The 18405-nt window shown below is 56.3% G+C and overlaps 1 protein-coding gene across 1 annotated transcript; it reads left to right on the forward strand.

Annotated features, from left to right (window-relative positions):
* Positions 1-4851: 4851 nt before the first annotated feature.
* Positions 4852-16164, forward strand: BCAM (basal cell adhesion molecule). The gene is given in 15 exon segments (NM_174741.2): positions 4852-4972; positions 7022-7143; positions 7705-7933; positions 8054-8124; positions 8403-8499; positions 8596-8778; positions 9242-9378; positions 9607-9763; positions 13322-13437; positions 13544-13685; positions 13851-13987; positions 14148-14292; positions 14382-14526; positions 15513-15630; positions 15723-16164. Coding segments are annotated over 15 exon segments (1887 nt in total). The 5' UTR covers positions 4852-4890; the 3' UTR covers positions 15729-16164.
* The last annotated feature ends 2241 nt before the right edge of the window (positions 16165-18405 follow it).

The raw sequence follows: 18405 nt of genomic DNA on the forward strand, positions 1-18405 counted from the left end.
GGCAGGAAGGGAATTGATTGAGAGGACTTGGGATCACTCACAGATTCCCAGAAGTGATTAGAGAATCAGGATCGGAAAGTGATCGAGGGAACACGACGGGCAGCTGGCTTCCAACCATAACCCAGCCACGGTCACACCACAGAACGTGTCTGAAGGGGATACGCTGGGGCCTCAGTGACCACTAGATGCTGGTCATCTCTCTGCCTCTGCCACCCCAGAATAGGCTAGCTGTTGCATGGAACAAATCACACCGAAACTTTTATTTTAATATAATTTTATTTATTTATTTAGGGCCACGCTGGGTCTTCATTGCTTTGCGCAGGCTTTCTCTAGTTGTGGCGAGCGGGGGCTACTCTTCATTGTGGTGCCCGGGCTTCTCATGGCAGTGGCTTCTCTTGTTGCAGGGCACAGGCACGAGGCACACAATCTTCAGTACTTGCAACACGTGGGCTCAGGAGTTGCGGCTCGTGGGATCTAGAGCACAGGCTCAATAGCTGTGGCCCAGGGGCTTAGTTGCCCCGAGGCATGTGGAATGTTCCAGGACCAGGGATCGAACCTATGTTCCTTGCAGGCAGACGGATTCTTATCCACTGTGCCACCAGCCAAGTCCAACACAGGATCTTATTTGTGCGCAACAGTAAGGGTTTTGGGTGGTTCTGGCTCAGGGTGCAATAGAGTGGTGCTTGGAGCAGGGCAACTGGGGACTGGACAGACACCCCTCTGCTGTCTCAGACCTCTCCACGTGCTCTCCACACTTGCTAGTTTGGGCTTCCTCGCAGCATGGCTGCCTCAAGGTAGTCAGAGTGCTTACATGGTGGCTGAAGTCTTCACAGGAGATATTCCAGTGACACAGACAGAAGTTACATGGTTTTTTCTACCTAATCTTGGAACTCATGAATGAAGTATTCTTTTTTTTTTTTTGCTCAAGCTGCATCTGTGTTGTGGGACACGGGCTTTCTTTAGTTTCAGTGCTAGGGCTTAGTTTCCCCTCGGGATGTGGGATCTTAGTTCCATGACCAAGGATCAAACCTATGTCCTCTGCATTGGAAGGCAGATTCTTAGCCACTGGACCACCAGGGAAGTCCCCAGTTCTGCCACATTCTAATGGTTAGATGCACAGATTTAAAAGGAGGGGACATGTTTAACAGATAGACCCTCACCTCTCAATGGAAAGACGGTCAAGTTCAGCTTGTAGGAGAGCATGTGGGATGAGAGCTCTTGTCACAGCCATCTTTGAAAAGCTGCACCTGTCCATCTGCCGTCGAGGGCATAGATTAGCCAGTCTTGGCTTGTTTGATATTAGCACCTGATTCCAAGGTAGAGTGGGGTTCACCAGGATTAGCTCATCTGAGCTACAACGAGGCAGGAAAGAATATCTGTTTGGTTTCAACAGAGGGTAACAGGCTTTTGGATGGCAAGGATTTTTTTTTAATGTGGGGTGAGGTTGTGTGCATGCTAAGTCGCTTCAGTTGTGTCTGACTCTTTGCAACCCTATGGACTGTAGCCCGCCAGGCTCCTCTGTCCGTGGGGATTCTCCAGACAAGAATACTGGAGTGGGTTGCCATGTCCTCCTCCAGGGGATCTTCCCAACCCAGGGATTGAACCTACATCTCTTACGTCTTCTGCATTGGCAGGCAGGTTCTTTACCACTAGCACCACCTGAGAAGCCCTGAAGGGGGTGCAGCTGCTAGCTAACCCACCTTCACAAAAGGCCATTGTAATCCACCCCTTTGAATGTTCAGCATCAGTAGGTATCCTTTACTTTAGACTGACATTCTCTTCCCCAAATAGTTCTTTTTTTAATATTTATTTTTATTTATTATTTTGGCTGTGCCAGGTCTTAGTTGCAGCATGTGAACTCTAAGTTGTGAAATATGGGATCAAGTTCCCTGACCGGGGATCGAACCTCGGCCCCCTGCATTAGGAGTTCAGAGTCTTAGCCACTGGGCCACCAGAGAAGTCTCCAACCTCAAAATCTCTTATCAGAGCTCTCCTTGCACAATTAAGTCTTGTCCAAATAAAAATACATCATGCTGGCCCCCAAGACAACACAAACTCTCAGTAGTTACATTTTCCAGATGCAAGTCTAGAATCATGGGGGAGTAGACATTCCCCCTCCAAATACATCATGACTCCCCTGTATTCCACAATCTGTGAACTAGTTTAGAGTAACCGGCCCACGCTGTGGGTTTCCCCGGTGGCTCAGCGGTAAAGAATCTGGCTGGGTTCAATCCCTGGGTCAGGAAGATCCCCTGGAGGAGGAAATGGCAACCCACTCCAGGATTCTTGCCTGGGAAATCCCATGGACAGAGGAGCCTGGCGAGCTACAGAGTCAGAAGTGACTGAGCACACACACACATCCCACACTGTATCCAAGATAATAGGATAAAGGTATAGAAATACAGGGCTTATTACTTAAAATGTCTAAGTAGGTACATATGAGACAGCAATGGAATTAGAAAATTCATTGATTTCAGGCATAGTCAGCTCCTTACACCAAGCACCGTTCTAGACACTGGGGATACAGTGGTGAACTAAAGTTCCCGTTCTCTGGGAGCTTCTGTTTTGTGTAAAACAATAAAAAATAAATATGTGGCAGCGACAAGTGCTGCGGAGGAAAAATGTAGTGAGATAAAGGGCTGGGTTAGTTGCTGTATCAGAAAGGATGGTTAAGGGAAGCTCTGTGATAAGATGATGCGGTAGAGATTTGAAGCCAAACAGGGAGAGAGAGATGGCAGGAAAGAATGTCCCACAAGAGGGAAGAGCAAGAGCAAAGGCCCTGAGGCTGGAACAAGCCTGGCGATGAAGAGCATGGAGTCAGAGATCAATGTGGCAGGAATAGAGCTAGCAAGGTGGGGCAGAGAAGACGAAGATGAGGCCGGGGAGGCAATGAGGACCAGATCCAGGACATTGTGCACCATGGAAAGGACTTCAACTTTTACTCAGAAGGAGAAGATCTCTGCGGAAGGGTGACAGGGGCTGACTCACATTTTAATGGGATCCTTCCGGCTGTTTTATGGAAGTAAATTGTAGGGGACAAAGACAGATATTTCAGTACTAGTTGGTGCAAGTCCTCAAGGAAACGGCCCTGGTATTTATGACTTTCCTCCTTCGTACATACTCCATACACCCCCATGTTTATGAACCAGAACCAGAACCCCGGCTGGTTGGATTCTTACGGAAGGTGGAAGGGGGCTGTTGAGGAAAGGGTATACCTAGCAGCCCGAGCAGAAGGTGTATGAGCCAGGGGCAGGGGAGCTGGGGAGTGGGTGCCTGGGGTCCCTGTGTGGAAGCTAGTGCCAGGGAGCTCTTTTGTCCACTCTCGAGTTTGCAGGTGTGTTGGGCGATAAGCCGGTCTGGGTGGGGTTCTCGTGTGAGCCTGTGTACTTCTGTGTTTGAGCCTTGCAAACCTTCCCTGAGTTCTTGCTCCATGTCTTGCCTGGGCTGGACAGTACTGGGGACGCAGTAGTGACCACAGCAGCCCTGGCCCTTCCCATACTGGCTCTCAGTCCAGTGGGGGAGACAAACTCATCCCCAGACAGAACTGACCCAGAATGGGCAGGGCTGGGTGGGGGAGCCCAGAGGTGGGCACTTGACTCAGCCAAGGAGAGCACGGAGGGCTTCCTGGAGAAGGGGAGCTAACACTACAAGGTCACCTCTCCCAACTATAACAATCGCTCTCCTGTGTGGACAAAGTAGCCTTGACCAGTCTAACCAATAACCCCCGTGCTGACCTACAATCTAAGATGTCCCTGGTGCCTGACCAGTTGTCCCCCTTCTGGCCCGTCCATGCCCCACATCTGATCAGAGGCCTGGGGAAAGTCTCCCAGCATGACCAGCTGCCCCTTACTAGCCAGTGTTAAGGGCTAGCTTCTCCCGGGTAACCAGTGAAATCTCACCCCACCCCCATCCTCTGGCCAGCATCTAGGAATTTTGTCCCAGCCAGGCCTGCCTTGTAAGGAGCCCTGGACACTCTGATCTGTGATCCCAAGTCTGACCTGTGACCCTTCCTTGTGACCCATGGCGGGACTCCTCCTTTTTTTCCCTCAGGTGCCTGGGCCTCCTCCCCGCCCCCACTCACCTGTCAACCCCGATTCTTTTCCCCTCCCCCCAAAGTTGGAAGGGAGTAAAGGGAAGAGAAAGGGAGGAAGGGGGGTGGCATTCCTAGGATTCCCTGGAAGGGGGGAAGAGAGGGAGGGCCCTAGGGAGGAGAGCTAAGGGAAGAGCACCCCACAGCCCCCGCCCCCGCCAGCATCTCAGAGGCCTGGGCAGAGCTGGATGTTGAAGACCATCAGACATTAGAACCATCAGACTTTAGAACCATTAGACATTAGAACCAGGTGGGTTCCAGGCCACTGGTCAGGCAGGAAAGCAGCCCAGCACACTGGCCACTGGGGAGGCTGGGGATTGCTGGTTGGACTGGGAGAGGCTGGTGCAGGCCACTGGTTGGACCCGGGCCAGCAGGTCGAAAACGACGAGGGGAGCCCAGGTCACCGGCCGGGGTGGGAACGGGTCCCCGCCAGCGAGACTGAGGTGGAGAGGATCCGCGGGGGTCCAGGGAGAACCCCGCTCTGGACACCGGCCGAACTGGTTGGTCGAGTCACCCGCCAGGGGCGCTGGTCAGTTGGAGCCTGACACCCTGGGGCCTGGGGGCGGGGAGCCTGGCTCCCGGCTGAGTGCTGGGAGGTCGGCTCCGGGCAGTGGGAGGTCCTGGCCTGGCGCCCGGGTTTGGAGGGGGACGAGGGGGAGACCGGGAGGGCGGGGTGGGGCGGGGCTGCCTGGGGCGGGGCCTCCTCGCTCCAGTCCCGGCGGCCGAGGAGCCCCAGCCCGGGCTCAGTCTCTGCCCCTGCCGCCCGCCGCTCGCCGCCCGCTGCCGCCGCCGCCTTGAACATGGAGCCCCCGGACGCGCGGGCTGGGGCGCGTAGGGCCCCGCGGTTGCTGGTGCTCGCGCTCCTGCTGGCGGCCCCCCCAGGTATGGCTCGGGCTGAGAGCAGGGCGCGCCTGGGGGGCGCGGGGAGGGGAGGGGAGGGGAGGTGGGAAAGGGCTTTCACCGACCCCAGGGACCCCAGAAAAGGAGGGATATGGGGTACCACTCCCAGTGAGAGATCTAGCGACAGCCAGGCAGAGGGCTGGGGATCCTCAGCTGTGTATTAGAAGCGATCTGAGAAGCCGTGGGACCCAGGAGTGCGGCCGCTCCTCTCCCTGCCCCCTCAGACGCTGGGATCTGCCACCGCTCCCACCCCCGCCTGGCCCCTATTCCCCCGGACCCAGAGGTCCTGGCCTCCAGTGGCCGGAGTGCCTTTTCCCCGGGGACAGAAGAGACCAAAGCGGAACTCCCCGCTCAAAAGTTGTCAAGTTTTGAGAGGGTCAGGGACCCTCTGGCTAGAAACCAGCAAGTCACATGCGATTGCGGGTTCCCCCCGTTCAGATTCAGAGCCCAGACTCTAAAGGACCCGCCCCTCTCGCCTCCCGCTCCATCAGAAAGGGCTGGAGCTCAGCCCCTGGGCAGTGACAGCGGAACTAAGTGTTTCCAAGTGACAGAGCCCCCCTTCCCGGGGGCCCAGATAAAGCCTCGCACCTGCGTGGTGGTTGGAGGAGAGGTAGAGGCCCTCAGGGGCTGGGGGAAGAGAGAACTGGGGGAGAGAGAGATCCCTCTGACCATCCTTGCTGTCTCTACCGCTCGGACCCAGCCCTGGGCACCAGCCTGGCCCCACACTCCCTCCCATGGGGCAGGCCCAGGCCAGAGGTGGGTGCCTGGGAATCCAGGGCCCTGGCACAAGCATGGCGAACAGTGGGTCCCCAGGGGCAAAGCTGGGCCAGGCTGGGCAGGGAAGGGAAGGGAGATTCTAAGAACTGAGAGCCCAGGCCAGGATGCCAGCCCAGAGACTGAAAGAGCTCGCTTTCCTAATGCGAACGCCTCTACCTGCCCGGATCCTGGGACGGGAGTCCCGGCCCTCCGCTCCCTTCTCCCTCAGGACCCAGGATCCGGGGCCTCCACCCTGTCCTGCTCTGAGGCACGTGCTGCTGCTTCTCTCAAAGAGTTAGATGGGCCGAGGCGCGGGTAGGGGGCTCGGGCAGGTCTGAGCCAGCCTGTCCCTCCCACATTCCTGAAACCTGCCCAGCCCTGTCCCCCTCACTGCGCCCACACACCCATCCCGCCTCAGCTCTGGCCCAGCCCCAGTCTCCCCGCTCCTGATGGAGAGACCCGGGGGGCAGGGCCGGGCAACACGGAGACTGAGAGGAACGCAGAGAACCGTGAAACTAAGAGATGGAGACGCGGGGTGAGGGGCATGCACGCACACACGCGCACACACACACACACACACACACACACACACACACACACGCAGAGGCAGTGACTGAGATGGAGACGATTATCCATCTCATTGTGCCAGGCCCCGGGTGAAGTGCTGGAGGCTAAGAAATGAGCCTGCCAAGGCCCTGCCCTCAAGGGGCATTTGGTCTAGTGGGACAAGCAAGGACACACAGGATTTGAGCCCAAGTGGATTGTATGGAGGCCACGGGGCCCTGTGTGGCCCAGGGGAGGAATCTTCAGTTCTGCAAGTGAACGGAGAGATGGGATCTGAAGCTTAGAGATGCAGAAATGAGAGATAAAGGGAGAGAGGAGCTGAATCTGAGGGAGCAGGGGCTGGGGGCCTGGACCCCTGGGTCTGAGGGAGGAGGGGCTGGGGGCCTGGACCCCTGGGTCTGAGGGAGGAGGGGCTGGGGGCCTGGACCCCTGGGTCTGGGGGAGGAGGGGCTGGGGAAAGAGGGGCTGGGGTCTGGATCCCCCGGTCTGAGGGAGCAGGGGCTGGGGGCCTGGTCCCCCGGGTCTGGGGGAGCAGGGGCTGGGGGCCTGGTCCCCCGGGTCTGGGGGAGCAGGGGCTGGGGGCCTGGACCCCCGGGTCGGGGGAGCAGGGGCTGGGGGCCTGGACCCCTGGGTCTGGGGGAGGAGGACTGGGGACCTAGAGAGCTCTGCCTCCTGGTGGCAGTGGGAGAGAGCTCAGTCACCCTCCTGCAGGTTCCAAGGCTGAGGTCCGCCTGTCTGTGCCCCCCCTGGTGGAGGTGATGAGGGGGGAGTCTGTCACTCTGGACTGCAGCCCCTTGGGGACCCATGACTATTTCATGCTGGAATGGTTTCTGGTGAGTGCTGTGAGCTGGAAACAAGGGCATGACAGAGGGGGTCTGAGAGTCAGGGCGCACTGGGGCTGCAAACGTTCATCCCCTCATCCGAGCCCGAAAGCCCCTAGGAGCCCCACAAGCTGCCTTTCCATTTTACAGGTGGGGAAATGGAGGCCCAGCAAGGGGAAGCCCCTCTCCAGGGTACCCTGGTGTCCAGGCACAGCTGAGGCTAGAATGAAAGAGGTCCCCTGGCTCTTGAAAGAGGACATTCAGAGGCAGACACCCAGAAGGCAGGAGCCCGGGGATGGGACTAAAGAGAAAGAGAAACAGGAGACCCAGGGCAGGAAAGGGAGACAGAGGTGGAAGCATGGTGAGATGGCGAAAGAGGGAACCAGAGAGGGGAAAGGTGACCACAGACAGGGGGCGGGGGTGGGAGAGCTGAGAGAGGACGGAGGGACCAGAGAGAGCGAGAACGTGAGAGAAGGAGACCCGCGGAGCGGAGCGGCAGCGAGAAAGGGGACACGTAGGAGGGCCCGTGGCCAGGCAGCCTCTCGCTGAGATGCTCCCCGCCCGCCCCTGCAGGTCGACCGCTCAGGGGCCCGCCACCGCCTGGCCTCGGCTGAGCTGCGTGGCTCCGAGCTCCGGGACAAAGAGCTCAACTCCCGGGGCCGCAGCCCCCCGTACCAGCTGGACTCCCAGGGGCGCCTGGTGCTGCCTGAGGCCCAGGTGGGCGACGAGCGCGACTATGTGTGCGTGGTGAAGGCGGGGGCAGCGGGCACCGCCGAGGCCACCGCCAGGCTCAAAGTGTTTGGTGAGTGTCTGTGCCTCCCCTCCGACCACCGCCCCCGGGCACAACACACACACATCCTGGGAAGGGGCAGGGAGGTGAGAACCCCGGGAACCAGCTCCTGACTGTAAGTCCCTCCCGCAGCCAAACCAGAGGCCCCGGAGGTCTCCCCCAACAAAGGAATCCTGTCTGTGATGGATGACTTTGCCCAGGAGGTACCTTGGGCCACACCTTGCTTCCAGGATTCTGAGGGGAGGAGGGAGTCCTGGGCTCCTATAGCCCAAGGTCGGGAGAGGCTGGGGGCTTGGGCTTCCCAGTCTGAGGAGTAGGGGTCCGGGAGTTCTGACCTTGGGTCTCCCGGGAGGAGAGGGTTGGGAGCTGGACTCCTGTGTCTGGGTCTGGTCTGGTCCCCACCCCCCTCCAGGGAGGGGGACCCAGACTCCAGGGTCCTGGCTCCCAGCCCAGTGTGGGTGTGGGTCTGTGTCTGTCCCAGATAGCCACTTGCAGCAGCCGCAACGGGAACCCAGCCCCCCAGATCATGTGGTATCGGAACGGGCAGCCCCTGGCCGTGCCCCTGGAGGTGAACTCCGGTGAGTGGTGCCTGAGGGAGCTTGGCTAGACCTCAGGGGCTGGGGCTGGGTGGCGGCCGGGCTGGCTGACCTCCTCCCTGCCGCCCTCTCCCGCAGAGGGCTACATGACCACTCGCACCGTCCGGGAGGCCTCCGGCCTGCTCTCTCTCACCAGCACCCTTTACCTGCGGCTCCACAAGCCCGACCGGGAGGCCAGCTTCCACTGCTCCGTGCACTACTACCTGCCCGCCGGCCAGCACGGCCGCCTGGACGGCCCTTCCTTCTCCCTCACCCTGCACTGTGAGTCCGAGCTGGGCCCCCGGCCGCCCCCACCAGGAACTCTCGCTACGAGGCCTGACCCTCCAAGGTGACCTCTTGACCTGCCCCACCCCTTCCAGGCCTTCTGCCCCCTTACCTCAGGCTGAAGTGGGTACTCACCTCTGACCTCTGACCTCAAGTGCCAGCGGGAGCCCCATCCTGACTTCTGACTCCCCCCATAACACCTGAACCCCGTGGAGTCTCAGGACTAACCGTGTGCCCCACGCTTCCACCCTAAAATGGGTCCCCGCAAATCTCATACTGACCTGTTACCCACACTGTAGCAAAGGAAAAGACTAAGGTTGGCCAAAAAAAGAAAAAAGATTTTACCTCTCACCTTTGGCCAACCATAGCCCCTTCCTTTGCTGCAGTGCTGGCCTCTCCCCCTTAACCTAGCCCTCCCTTTTACCCTTGACCCTGACCGTGAGTCTGCCCTTTCCCTTAGATCCCACAGAGCACGTGCTGTTCTGGTTGGGCAGCCAGTCCACTGCTGAAGGCTGGGTCCGTGAGGGTGACTCTGTCCAACTGTTGTGCCAGGGGGATGGCAGTCCCACCCCAGAGTACACGTTTTTCTGGCTTCAGGTAACCCACCCCCTCATTCCCCTGACCTCTGCGATCTACTCGTCTGCACCAACTTCTGACCCCTGGCTTAGCAAGGCGCGTGATCAATGACCCAGTAGCTATCTGTTCCCCGATTTGTGAGAGTCTTGACATACCTTGATGCCTGTCTTGGGTGACCCTGGACCTAACCTGACCCTGCCAGCCCAGAGCATTTCCTGAACAGGGTTCCTCATTCCTGATCTCCCCCAGGACAAGCAAGAAGATGTGCTAAAAACAAGTCTTGAGGGGAACTTGACGCTGGAGAGGGTACAGCGGAACCAGAGCGGGACCTATGGCTGCAGGGTGGAGGACTTCGACGTCCCTGAGGATGCGGAGCTCTCCAAAACCCTGGAGCTGCGTGTGGCCTGTGAGAGCCCCCAGAGCGGGAGGGGGCCCTGGCATCAGCGATCTCCTCACCCTCGCCGCCCCCCCACAGCCCTGTCTCCAACCCTTTCTGTGGTGCCCAGCCTGGTCTCGATGCCCCTGGCCCCTCCAGTCTCCCATACAAGGCAGCCAGAGACCCCTTTCCAAGGCATACACCTGACCTTCCCCTACCTAGAACCTGCTGTGTCTCCCCAGTCCTCTGGGGACAAGACCCACATGCTTCACCCCAGCCTTCAAGACCCACCTGGCTGGCCTCACCTTAGGCGGACCCTTCTCCCCATCACACCCCAAGCTCTTCTCCTCTTTCCTACAGTAACTCCCCATCTTCTCTTCCATCCAATCCCAACCCATCTCTCGGATCCCAGTCTTCCAAGAAGCCTTCTTGGTCCGCCTGCACACAAGCCCTGAGCAAAGGCTCTGTCCCTCCTGGGAACTCCTGTCACCCCCCTTCCTGGGGCTAGACCCTGTGCCACATGTCAACAAGAGAGTGCAGCCCCAGCCTCCACCCAGCTCCAGGGTCCAGTAGGGAGACAGATGTTAAACGCTGAACACACACTTTTTTTTTTTTTGAACACACACTTTGAGTCACAGTCCTGCCTCTATAGAGACTAACGCAGAGGAGGGGGATAAGGAACTGGTGTGGCGAACAGGGATTATTTTCCATGGAGGCTGTTGGGGGCTGCAGATTCTGACTGCAGGAAGGAAATTTATGGGGAGTGCCCCAGGATCCACACCTCTTGGTGGGTGATGAGGGAAGGAAGCAGGATGCAGCAGAGGCGGAAGTTGGGCTTCAGCCTAAGGAAGACCTCTACATGCTCACAGGGCATTTAGAAGCTGAGAGATCCCCAGTTGGGGTACAGGGGCTGGGTCTTTTGTACATCCACGTCAACCCGTCATTGGATGTGGGCTGCCTAGGGAAGGAGGGGACATGACCTTGAGCCAGGGGCTCTCTCTGTGACTCAGGCAGTTTCCAGAGAGGGCTGACAGCTGAGGGCTGACAGCTGACACCCTTCTCAACAGCTGGGGAGAAAATCCTTTGGTGCCAAAGGGGAAATCTGAGTGTCCACGACAGAGGGTCAGAGAGACCTCTCTGAGAAAGGGATCATGTGTAGGAAACCAAAGAATGGAACCAGAGATACGATGAGTCAGAAGAAAAGCATTCCAGGCTGCGGAAACAGCATGTGCAAGGGCCCTGAGGCCCACACTGGCATATTGGAGAACAACAGGGAAAGAACAGGGTAGCCGGAGCTCAGGAAGCAAGAGGGGAAGGTGGGAGATGAGCTTGAAGCAGCGGGCAGGGTCAACCAGGCAGGACTTATTGGCTTCATCAAGGAAAGAGGCCTGTGTGCCCACCATACTGGGGAACCACTGCAGAGTTTTGTTTTGTTTTGTTTTTTTCCTCACTGCAAGATTTTAAGCAGAGGCAAGGGCTGACCAGTGTGTGTTTTGAAAAGATCCCTTGAGAGGCCTTCCCTGGTGGTCCGGTGGATAACACTCCCCACTCCCAATGCAGGGGACCTGGGTTCAGTCACTGGTTGGGGAACTAAGATTCCCACATACCATCACTAAACCCCATGATGCAACTAGAGAAGTCTGGGCACTACCAAAAAAAAAAAAAAAAGAGGAGTGGGCTGTTTGTTTGTTTGTTTGTTTTTTTAAAAAAGAACCCAGCACAGCCAAAATTAAATAAATAAATTTTAAAACCAATTTTTTTTTAAGTCAAACTTGGACATGACTGAGCAACTACACTTTCACTGTTTAAAAAAGAAAAGATCCCTCTGGCTGCTCAGCAAAGAATGGACCAGAGAGGACAAGAGACCAGTGAGGACGTGACTGCAGTGGTCAAGGCAGTTCGACCCCAGGATCAGAGATGGAAAGAAGTGAGAAGATTCATTTGGGGGACACAGCAGAGAAAGACTTGATGGGTGGAGAAGGAAATGGCAACCCACTCCAGTGTTCTTGCCTGGAGAATCCCAGGGATGGCAGAGCCTGGTGGGCTGCCATCTATGGGGTCGCACAGAGTCGGACACAACTGAAGTGACTTAGCAGCAGCAGCAGCAGGGAGTTTCTTTACTGCACGGTCAGTTTTTAAAACTTTTCTGCAGACTTTGGGAAAGGATGATCGCTCTTTATCGGCGTTGACTTTAAGAGTCAGCTGTTGAGCTGAACCTGTGGTGGCATCTGGTTTCCCGTTTGGTATTTCCCCTACTAGCCATGCTGTCGAATTTGAGAGACTTGTGTTAAAAATCCTACATCATTGTGGTTATGTTAAAATCTTACATCAAGTGTGGAAATGTCTGTTTCTAGCAGTTTTTGCTTTATTTAGTACTTTCTGAGTCCGTGTGTGTTACAGGTGTGTGACTGTCCTGTGTCCTTTAAGATGTTGGGTCCTTTCCATCATAACACGCTCGCCCTGGCCCCCGAACCTCCCTTGCCTTGGGTCCTGTGTTGCTGTGCCCTTCACAGCTGCCCTTCTCCTCCTGGTGACCCTGCTTCAGGGGCCCAGAATGGCCTTTTGATCTTGACCTTTGGCATTACTTGTAACTGCCTCTTATGAACACTGCATCCTGGATTTAGCGTTTTTGTCCAAGCCCACTAGGGAATTTCTGGAGTAGGAAATGGCAACCCACTCCAGTATTATTGCTTGGAAAATCCCATGGACAGAGGAGCCTGGTGGACTACAGTCCATTGGGCCACAGAAAGCCGGACACGACCGAGTGTCTGAGCACTAGGGAATTTAGCTTCTGTCATGAGATCTATATTTGAAGCTTCTCATTTTCTCCCAGCTTTTCTTTTCCCTACATTAAATGCCTCAGCCACTTCACACCTACCCCAGGCTGCTGGCATATTTGTCTTGAATTTTCCCAGTACGTTTAGGCTTACGGTTTTCTATTTTAGGAATAATCAGTGTCAAAGTTGTACTCAAATCAAGATAAGATCTTTTAATATGCATGTAATTTAATCCTCAGTTCTGATATGTTTTGTTTTATTAAAAAATATTTACAAATGTTAAAAAAAAAAAAGACTTGATGGGAAAAAAATGGGTCATGTGGAGGAGAGAAGGCCAAGGTTGGAGGGGTAGTCAGAGAAGGAGCGCCCAATACCTCCCAGGTTATCCATTAACCCTGGGCTCAGACGTCAGCTCTGGAGGCAGGTGGTCGAAGTGGGCCTGTATTTTGTTTTTTTGTTGTTGTTATTGTTGTTTTAAGTGTTTGTTTTATTTATTTAATTTGGCCACACCAGGTCTTCACTGTGGCATGTGGGGTCTAGATCCCCGCCCGGCCCCCCTGCATTGGGAGCACAAAGTCTTAGCCACTGGACCACCAGGGGAGCCCCGTGGGCATGTACTTTGGAGTCAGACTCCTAGATCTGGGCTCAAGGGCCCAGATGAGAGAGTGGAGAGCTCGTGGAGCTGGGGAAAAGTTGGCATTCTCTGCTGACAATTGTCCATTCACGTCTGCCCTCCTCAAAAGCCCTGGGGATCCCCTAACTGATCGAGTGAGGGTCCGGGGAAGGTGACATTCTGCTCCCCCCACTCCAGACCTGGACTCCCTGGAGCTCAGCGCAGGGGAGGAGCTTTCCTTACCTCTGCACAACAGCACAACCGTGACCTGCTCTGCGCGAGGCCTGCCCACCCCGACCCTATACTGGACCAAGGTGAGAGGGAAAGGTGTCCCTCCCCAGCACGGGACCCTCCCCTTTCCATCAACCCCTCCCTGCCTCTCACAGCCAGCTGGTGCCTGCTCTTTCTCTCCCCACCCAGGACTCAGCACCCATGGGGGAGGACCCCACACTCTCCCTCCACTCCGTCACCTTCGATTCAGCCGGCACCTACACATGTGAGGCCTACATGCCCAGGATCCCCCTCCTGAGTCGCACCCGGAGCTTCAGGCTGCTGGTTCAAGGTTTGGGGTGTGGGCAGGCTGGGATGGAGATAGCATGGGGGGATGTGGGGCGCCAGGACAAATGAGACGGGTCCACGGCTGGTCCTTCTCTCCTCTTTTTCTCTCCCTCCTCTCCTTTTCCCAGGTGCCTACATCTCACCCCCTTTCCCGCCCCACCACCCACAGGGACACCAGAGTTAAAGGCAAAGGAGACTCAGCCCAAGGCCGAAGGCAGCTGGACCGAAGGAGATGAAGTCACCCTGATCTGCTACGCCCGCGGCTACCCGAAGCCCAAACTCACCTGGAGCCAGTTGGGCGGCAGCGTAAGGGACCCCCCTGACCCTCCCCAAATCCCAGCCGGCTCAGTGGTCCACGGATCATGTCCTCCCCACCCTCCACCTCCACTGACCGCTTCCTTTTCAACTCTGCCCACACCCCGAGCCCTTGATCTCAAAAGCCTGGGCCTGACCTGAGCCTCCACAGCCCACAGAACCAGCCCCTGGGGGCCAGGGCTGGGTGAGCAGCTCCCTGACCCTGAAGGTGACCAGTGCCTTGAGCCAAGACGGCGTCTCCTGTGAGGCCTCCAACCCTCTCGGGAACACCCACCACGTCTTCCACTTTGGAACCGGTGAGTAACCACTGTGGTGGGACCAACACCGGGTGCGGGGCAGACAGTGGGCTGCTGGCTGACCCCTCCCCCTCCGCCCTGCCCCGCAGTGGCCCCCCAGACCTCCCAGGCCGGCGTGGCGGTCATGGCCGTGGCCATCAGCGTGGCCCTCCTGCTCCTCGTCGTTGCCGTCTTCTACTGCATGAGACGCAAGGGGCGGCCCGGCTGCTGCCAGTGGGGCGAGAAGGGGTCTCCGTGAGTGGCCTGCAACCTTGAAACTGAGCTCTCTACCCAAACCCTGACCTCACCCTGACCTCAGCCCCAAACCAACCACAGCCCCAACCCCAGCTCCATCGGCAAATAAGATGCCATCCCATCTCCAACCTCCGACCTGGACCATGACCGTCCCCTCCCCTCTCCTCAACCCCACCCAACCCATAACCAACTCCCAGCCCACCCCAAGCTCACCTTAACCTCATCTCCAATCTCACCTTAACCTCATCCCCAATCTCATCCCCACCTGTGATCCACACCCACCCCAATCCCAAAGTAACCTCATCTATACTTCCAGCTTCCTCTCCAAACCCAACCTCTCCCCCAGCTGCACCCTCAGCTCCAGCGCATACCCAGTAACCAAACACAGCTTCAGCCACCTCCCCATCCCAAGTCCCCCTGCACATCCCCCCATCCCATTCCTAACTCCAAACCCATCCCCATCCAACCTTATCTCCAACCGCGACCACACAGCCACCCTCAACTCCAGTCCACAGCCATCCCCACGTGCGTGCGTTCTAAGTCGCCTCAGTCATGTCCAACTCTTTGCGACCCCATAGACCATATAGCCCATCAGGCTCCTCTCCCCATGGGGTTCTCCAGCCAAGAATACTGGAGTGGGTTGCCATGCCTTCTTCCAGAGCATCTTCCTGACCCAGGGATTGAACCTGCCTCTCCTGAGACTCCTGCATGGCAGGCGGATTCTTTACCACTGAGCCACCAGGGAAGCCCAGCTATCCCCACAGCCCTCCCTAAAACCCATCCCAGTGACATCACCAGCTCCAATTCCAAGGGCAGCGTCAAGCATGTCCTCACCCCATCCCTGACCCCAGGGCCACTTCCACCTCCTACCTCACCCCCAGCTCATTCCCACCCACCCATCGCCAAGTCTGTCCCCATCCGACACACCCATGGCCAGTTCCTTCCTTGGCCATGACCACCTCTAACACAATGTCTCCTCCCACTAGGCCACCTGGGGAACCCAAGTTGAGCCACTCAGGATCACAGCGGCCGGAGCAGACGGGCCTTCTCATGGGGAGTGCCTCTGGAGGAGCCAAGCATGGGAGCGGGGGCTTTGGAGATGAGGTGAGTGAGGGCCTGGGCCCCTGGGGAGAGGGAACCACTGCGGGTGGAAGAGCTGCTGTGGGCCCAGGCTGATCTCCCCATCTTTTCCCCAGTGTTGAGGCTGAGGACCTTCCCAGAGGCAGTCATTGAACCCAACCTGGAGTGGCGAGCATCAGAAAACCAGCCCCGCTCACACCTCTGCCTGCCCCCACTTTCCCGGCCTTTCCTCTTCCCTCTCTGGGCCCTCCCTTCCTTCCTCTGTGGGCTGGGCAGGGACCACAGCGGCCTGGGAGGGAGGGGACCTTCCTCCAAGGATTGTGACTCTCCCAGGCCCCAGAATAGCTCCTGGACCCGAGCCCAAGTCCTGGCCTGGGACGAGGCTCGAGGGTCGGCTGGCTGGGGCTATTTTTACCTCCTGCCTCCATTGCTGGTCCCCCACCCTCCCACCTGACGTCCTGCTGCAGAGTCTGACACTGGATCCCCGCCCTCTGCCCTGACCCCATCATCTGTGGACACTGGAGTCTGGAATAAATGCTGTCTGTCACCTGGACACCATCCTGTGGCCAGAGCTGCATCCTCTAGGGGATGAGAGGGGAAGGGGGGTGCAGGTGGTACTCTGGCCCTGCTGGCTCTCCCACCCCCTTGCTGGACCTCAGGAGAAATCTGATGTCATGGAGAAAGAAATGAGAGAGAAAGGATGGAGGGTGACTCAGCTGGAAAAAGGTGGAGAAGAGAGGTGCTGGGGGTCCAGAGGGAGCTGAACCTGGCCCCTGAAGACCAGTGCCTTTAGGGGGAGGTAGGGTGCTATCCCCTTAAGTAAAAAATGCCCAGTCTCTCTTGCCAGAGGCCCAGAGGGAATTGAAACATCCAGAGGAAAAGCTCTCTCTGAGCTGTAGAGTGGATGGAATTAGGGATTTAGGCCTCTCCTCTGAGGACAGCCTGGGGCCTGCAGTGGAGGGGTGGGGGAGGAGGGACAACTTGGAGGAGCCCCCATGAAGGGATCTAGGCAGAGACAAGAGACGGCAGAAACAGCAAAACAGAGACTTGCCGAAGGGGAGGGAGAGGCATTTGAAAGAAGGACGGAGAGGCTAAGGGGGAGAATTGAGGGATGGGCTGGGGCAGCTCAGAATTGAGAGAGAGCCACTGAGTCAGACAGAGATGTGGGGAGAGAGAAGCAAAGACAGACAAATAGAGACATGTCCTGGACTATTTACTGTGCAATTCCAGACCACAGCAATAAAGCGAAGATCACAATAAAGCAAGTCACACAAATTTTTCAGTTTCGCAGTGCATATATTACGTTTACACTGTACTGTAGCAAGTATGCAATAGCGTTCTGCCTGAAAAAAAAAAAAAAAAGTACGTAGCTTAACTTAAGAAACACTTTCAAAAACAAAACACTTTCTTGTTAAAAATGGTAACCATCGTCTGAGCCTTCAGTGAGTCATAGTGGTCACATCAAAGGTCACTCATCAGTGACCAAAACAAATAGAAGAACAATGAAAAACCTTGAAATACTGCAAGAATTACCAAATGTGACACAAACATACAAAGCGAGCAAAGGCTATCGGGAAAATGGCACCAATAGACACAGCGTTGCCACAAACCTGTAATTTATTAAAAAAAAAAAAATGCGGTATCTGCGGAGCACAATAAAATAATGTGCCATACAGAGAGGTATGGCTGCAGAGACAGAAACACAGAAAGAACTGAGATTCAGAGAGATCATTCCAGTTAGAAAGGGAGGGGAAAAAAAAGTTTCGAAAGAGCAGCTCAGAAGCAGTGCGGGGAAGACAAGGGTGACCTTGGGCAAGTGACTTCACCTCCCTGAGTCCATCAGATAAAGATAAATCACACTTGAGCCGTGGACGGCCACTGTGAGGAGAGGGAGCAAGTATACCTGTGCAGTGCATGCTGGGCGGTCTCTGCCGGTGACCCCGCCCCTCTGTCCTCAGTTTACTGAGCCACCAGATGGACCAAGTGGGATCTGTGGCCGTGGGGAGTTGAAGAGATGCTATGGAACCCTCCTCGCAGGCAACTGAGCAAATGCTCAGAGATTTCCAGAATGGAAGAGCTCACACTGGCTGAATTAAGGTGCTCAAATCCCATGATTTATTGAGTCAGATTAAAACAAACAGGAAGGACTTCCTGGTGGTCCGGTGGTTAAGACTCCACCTTCCAACACAGGGGTCAGGGTTCAGTACTTGGTTGGGAAACAAAGATTCCCGTCGGGTGTGGCCAAAAGATTAGAAATAAATAAATGTATAAACAAATGTGAGAAACAAGAGAGATGGGGCAGGTTAACACACTGAGATGGGGAACAAACGATCCAAGTTCTGCCGCCTGAGCTTGAGGGTTCATGGGGCTCCGTTGTCCTCCTGTGTGGTGTGGTCTCCACGCCCAGAGTCCAGGGGCAGCAGGGAGGATCCACATCCGGAAGTTCCCAGGGCTGCGTGGGGGCAAATGCATTCAGCCACACCTGCGGGTGGAGCAAAACATGCCTCCTGGCCTTGGCTCTCACCTGCATGACGTGAGCACAGGACTCACCAAGCAGAGCGAGAGTCCTCAGGAGTCACCTTAAGGACTCTCGGATAAGTGAAATGAAAGTGTCAGTCAGTCAGTCGTGTCCAACTCTTTGTAACCTCACGGACTGTAGCCCACCAGGCTCCTCTGTCCATGGGATTCTCCAGGCAAGAATACTGGAGTAGCTAGTCATTCCCTTCTCCAGGGAATCTTTCTGACCTAGGAATCAAACCGGGTCTCTTGCATTGCAGGTGGTTTCTTTACTGTCTGAGC

The sequence above is a fragment of the Bos taurus genome, chromosome 18 (genome assembly GCF_002263795.3).
Source record: "Bos taurus isolate L1 Dominette 01449 registration number 42190680 breed Hereford chromosome 18, ARS-UCD2.0, whole genome shotgun sequence".
In the NCBI taxonomy this organism is placed as follows: Eukaryota; Metazoa; Chordata; class Mammalia; order Artiodactyla; family Bovidae; genus Bos; species Bos taurus.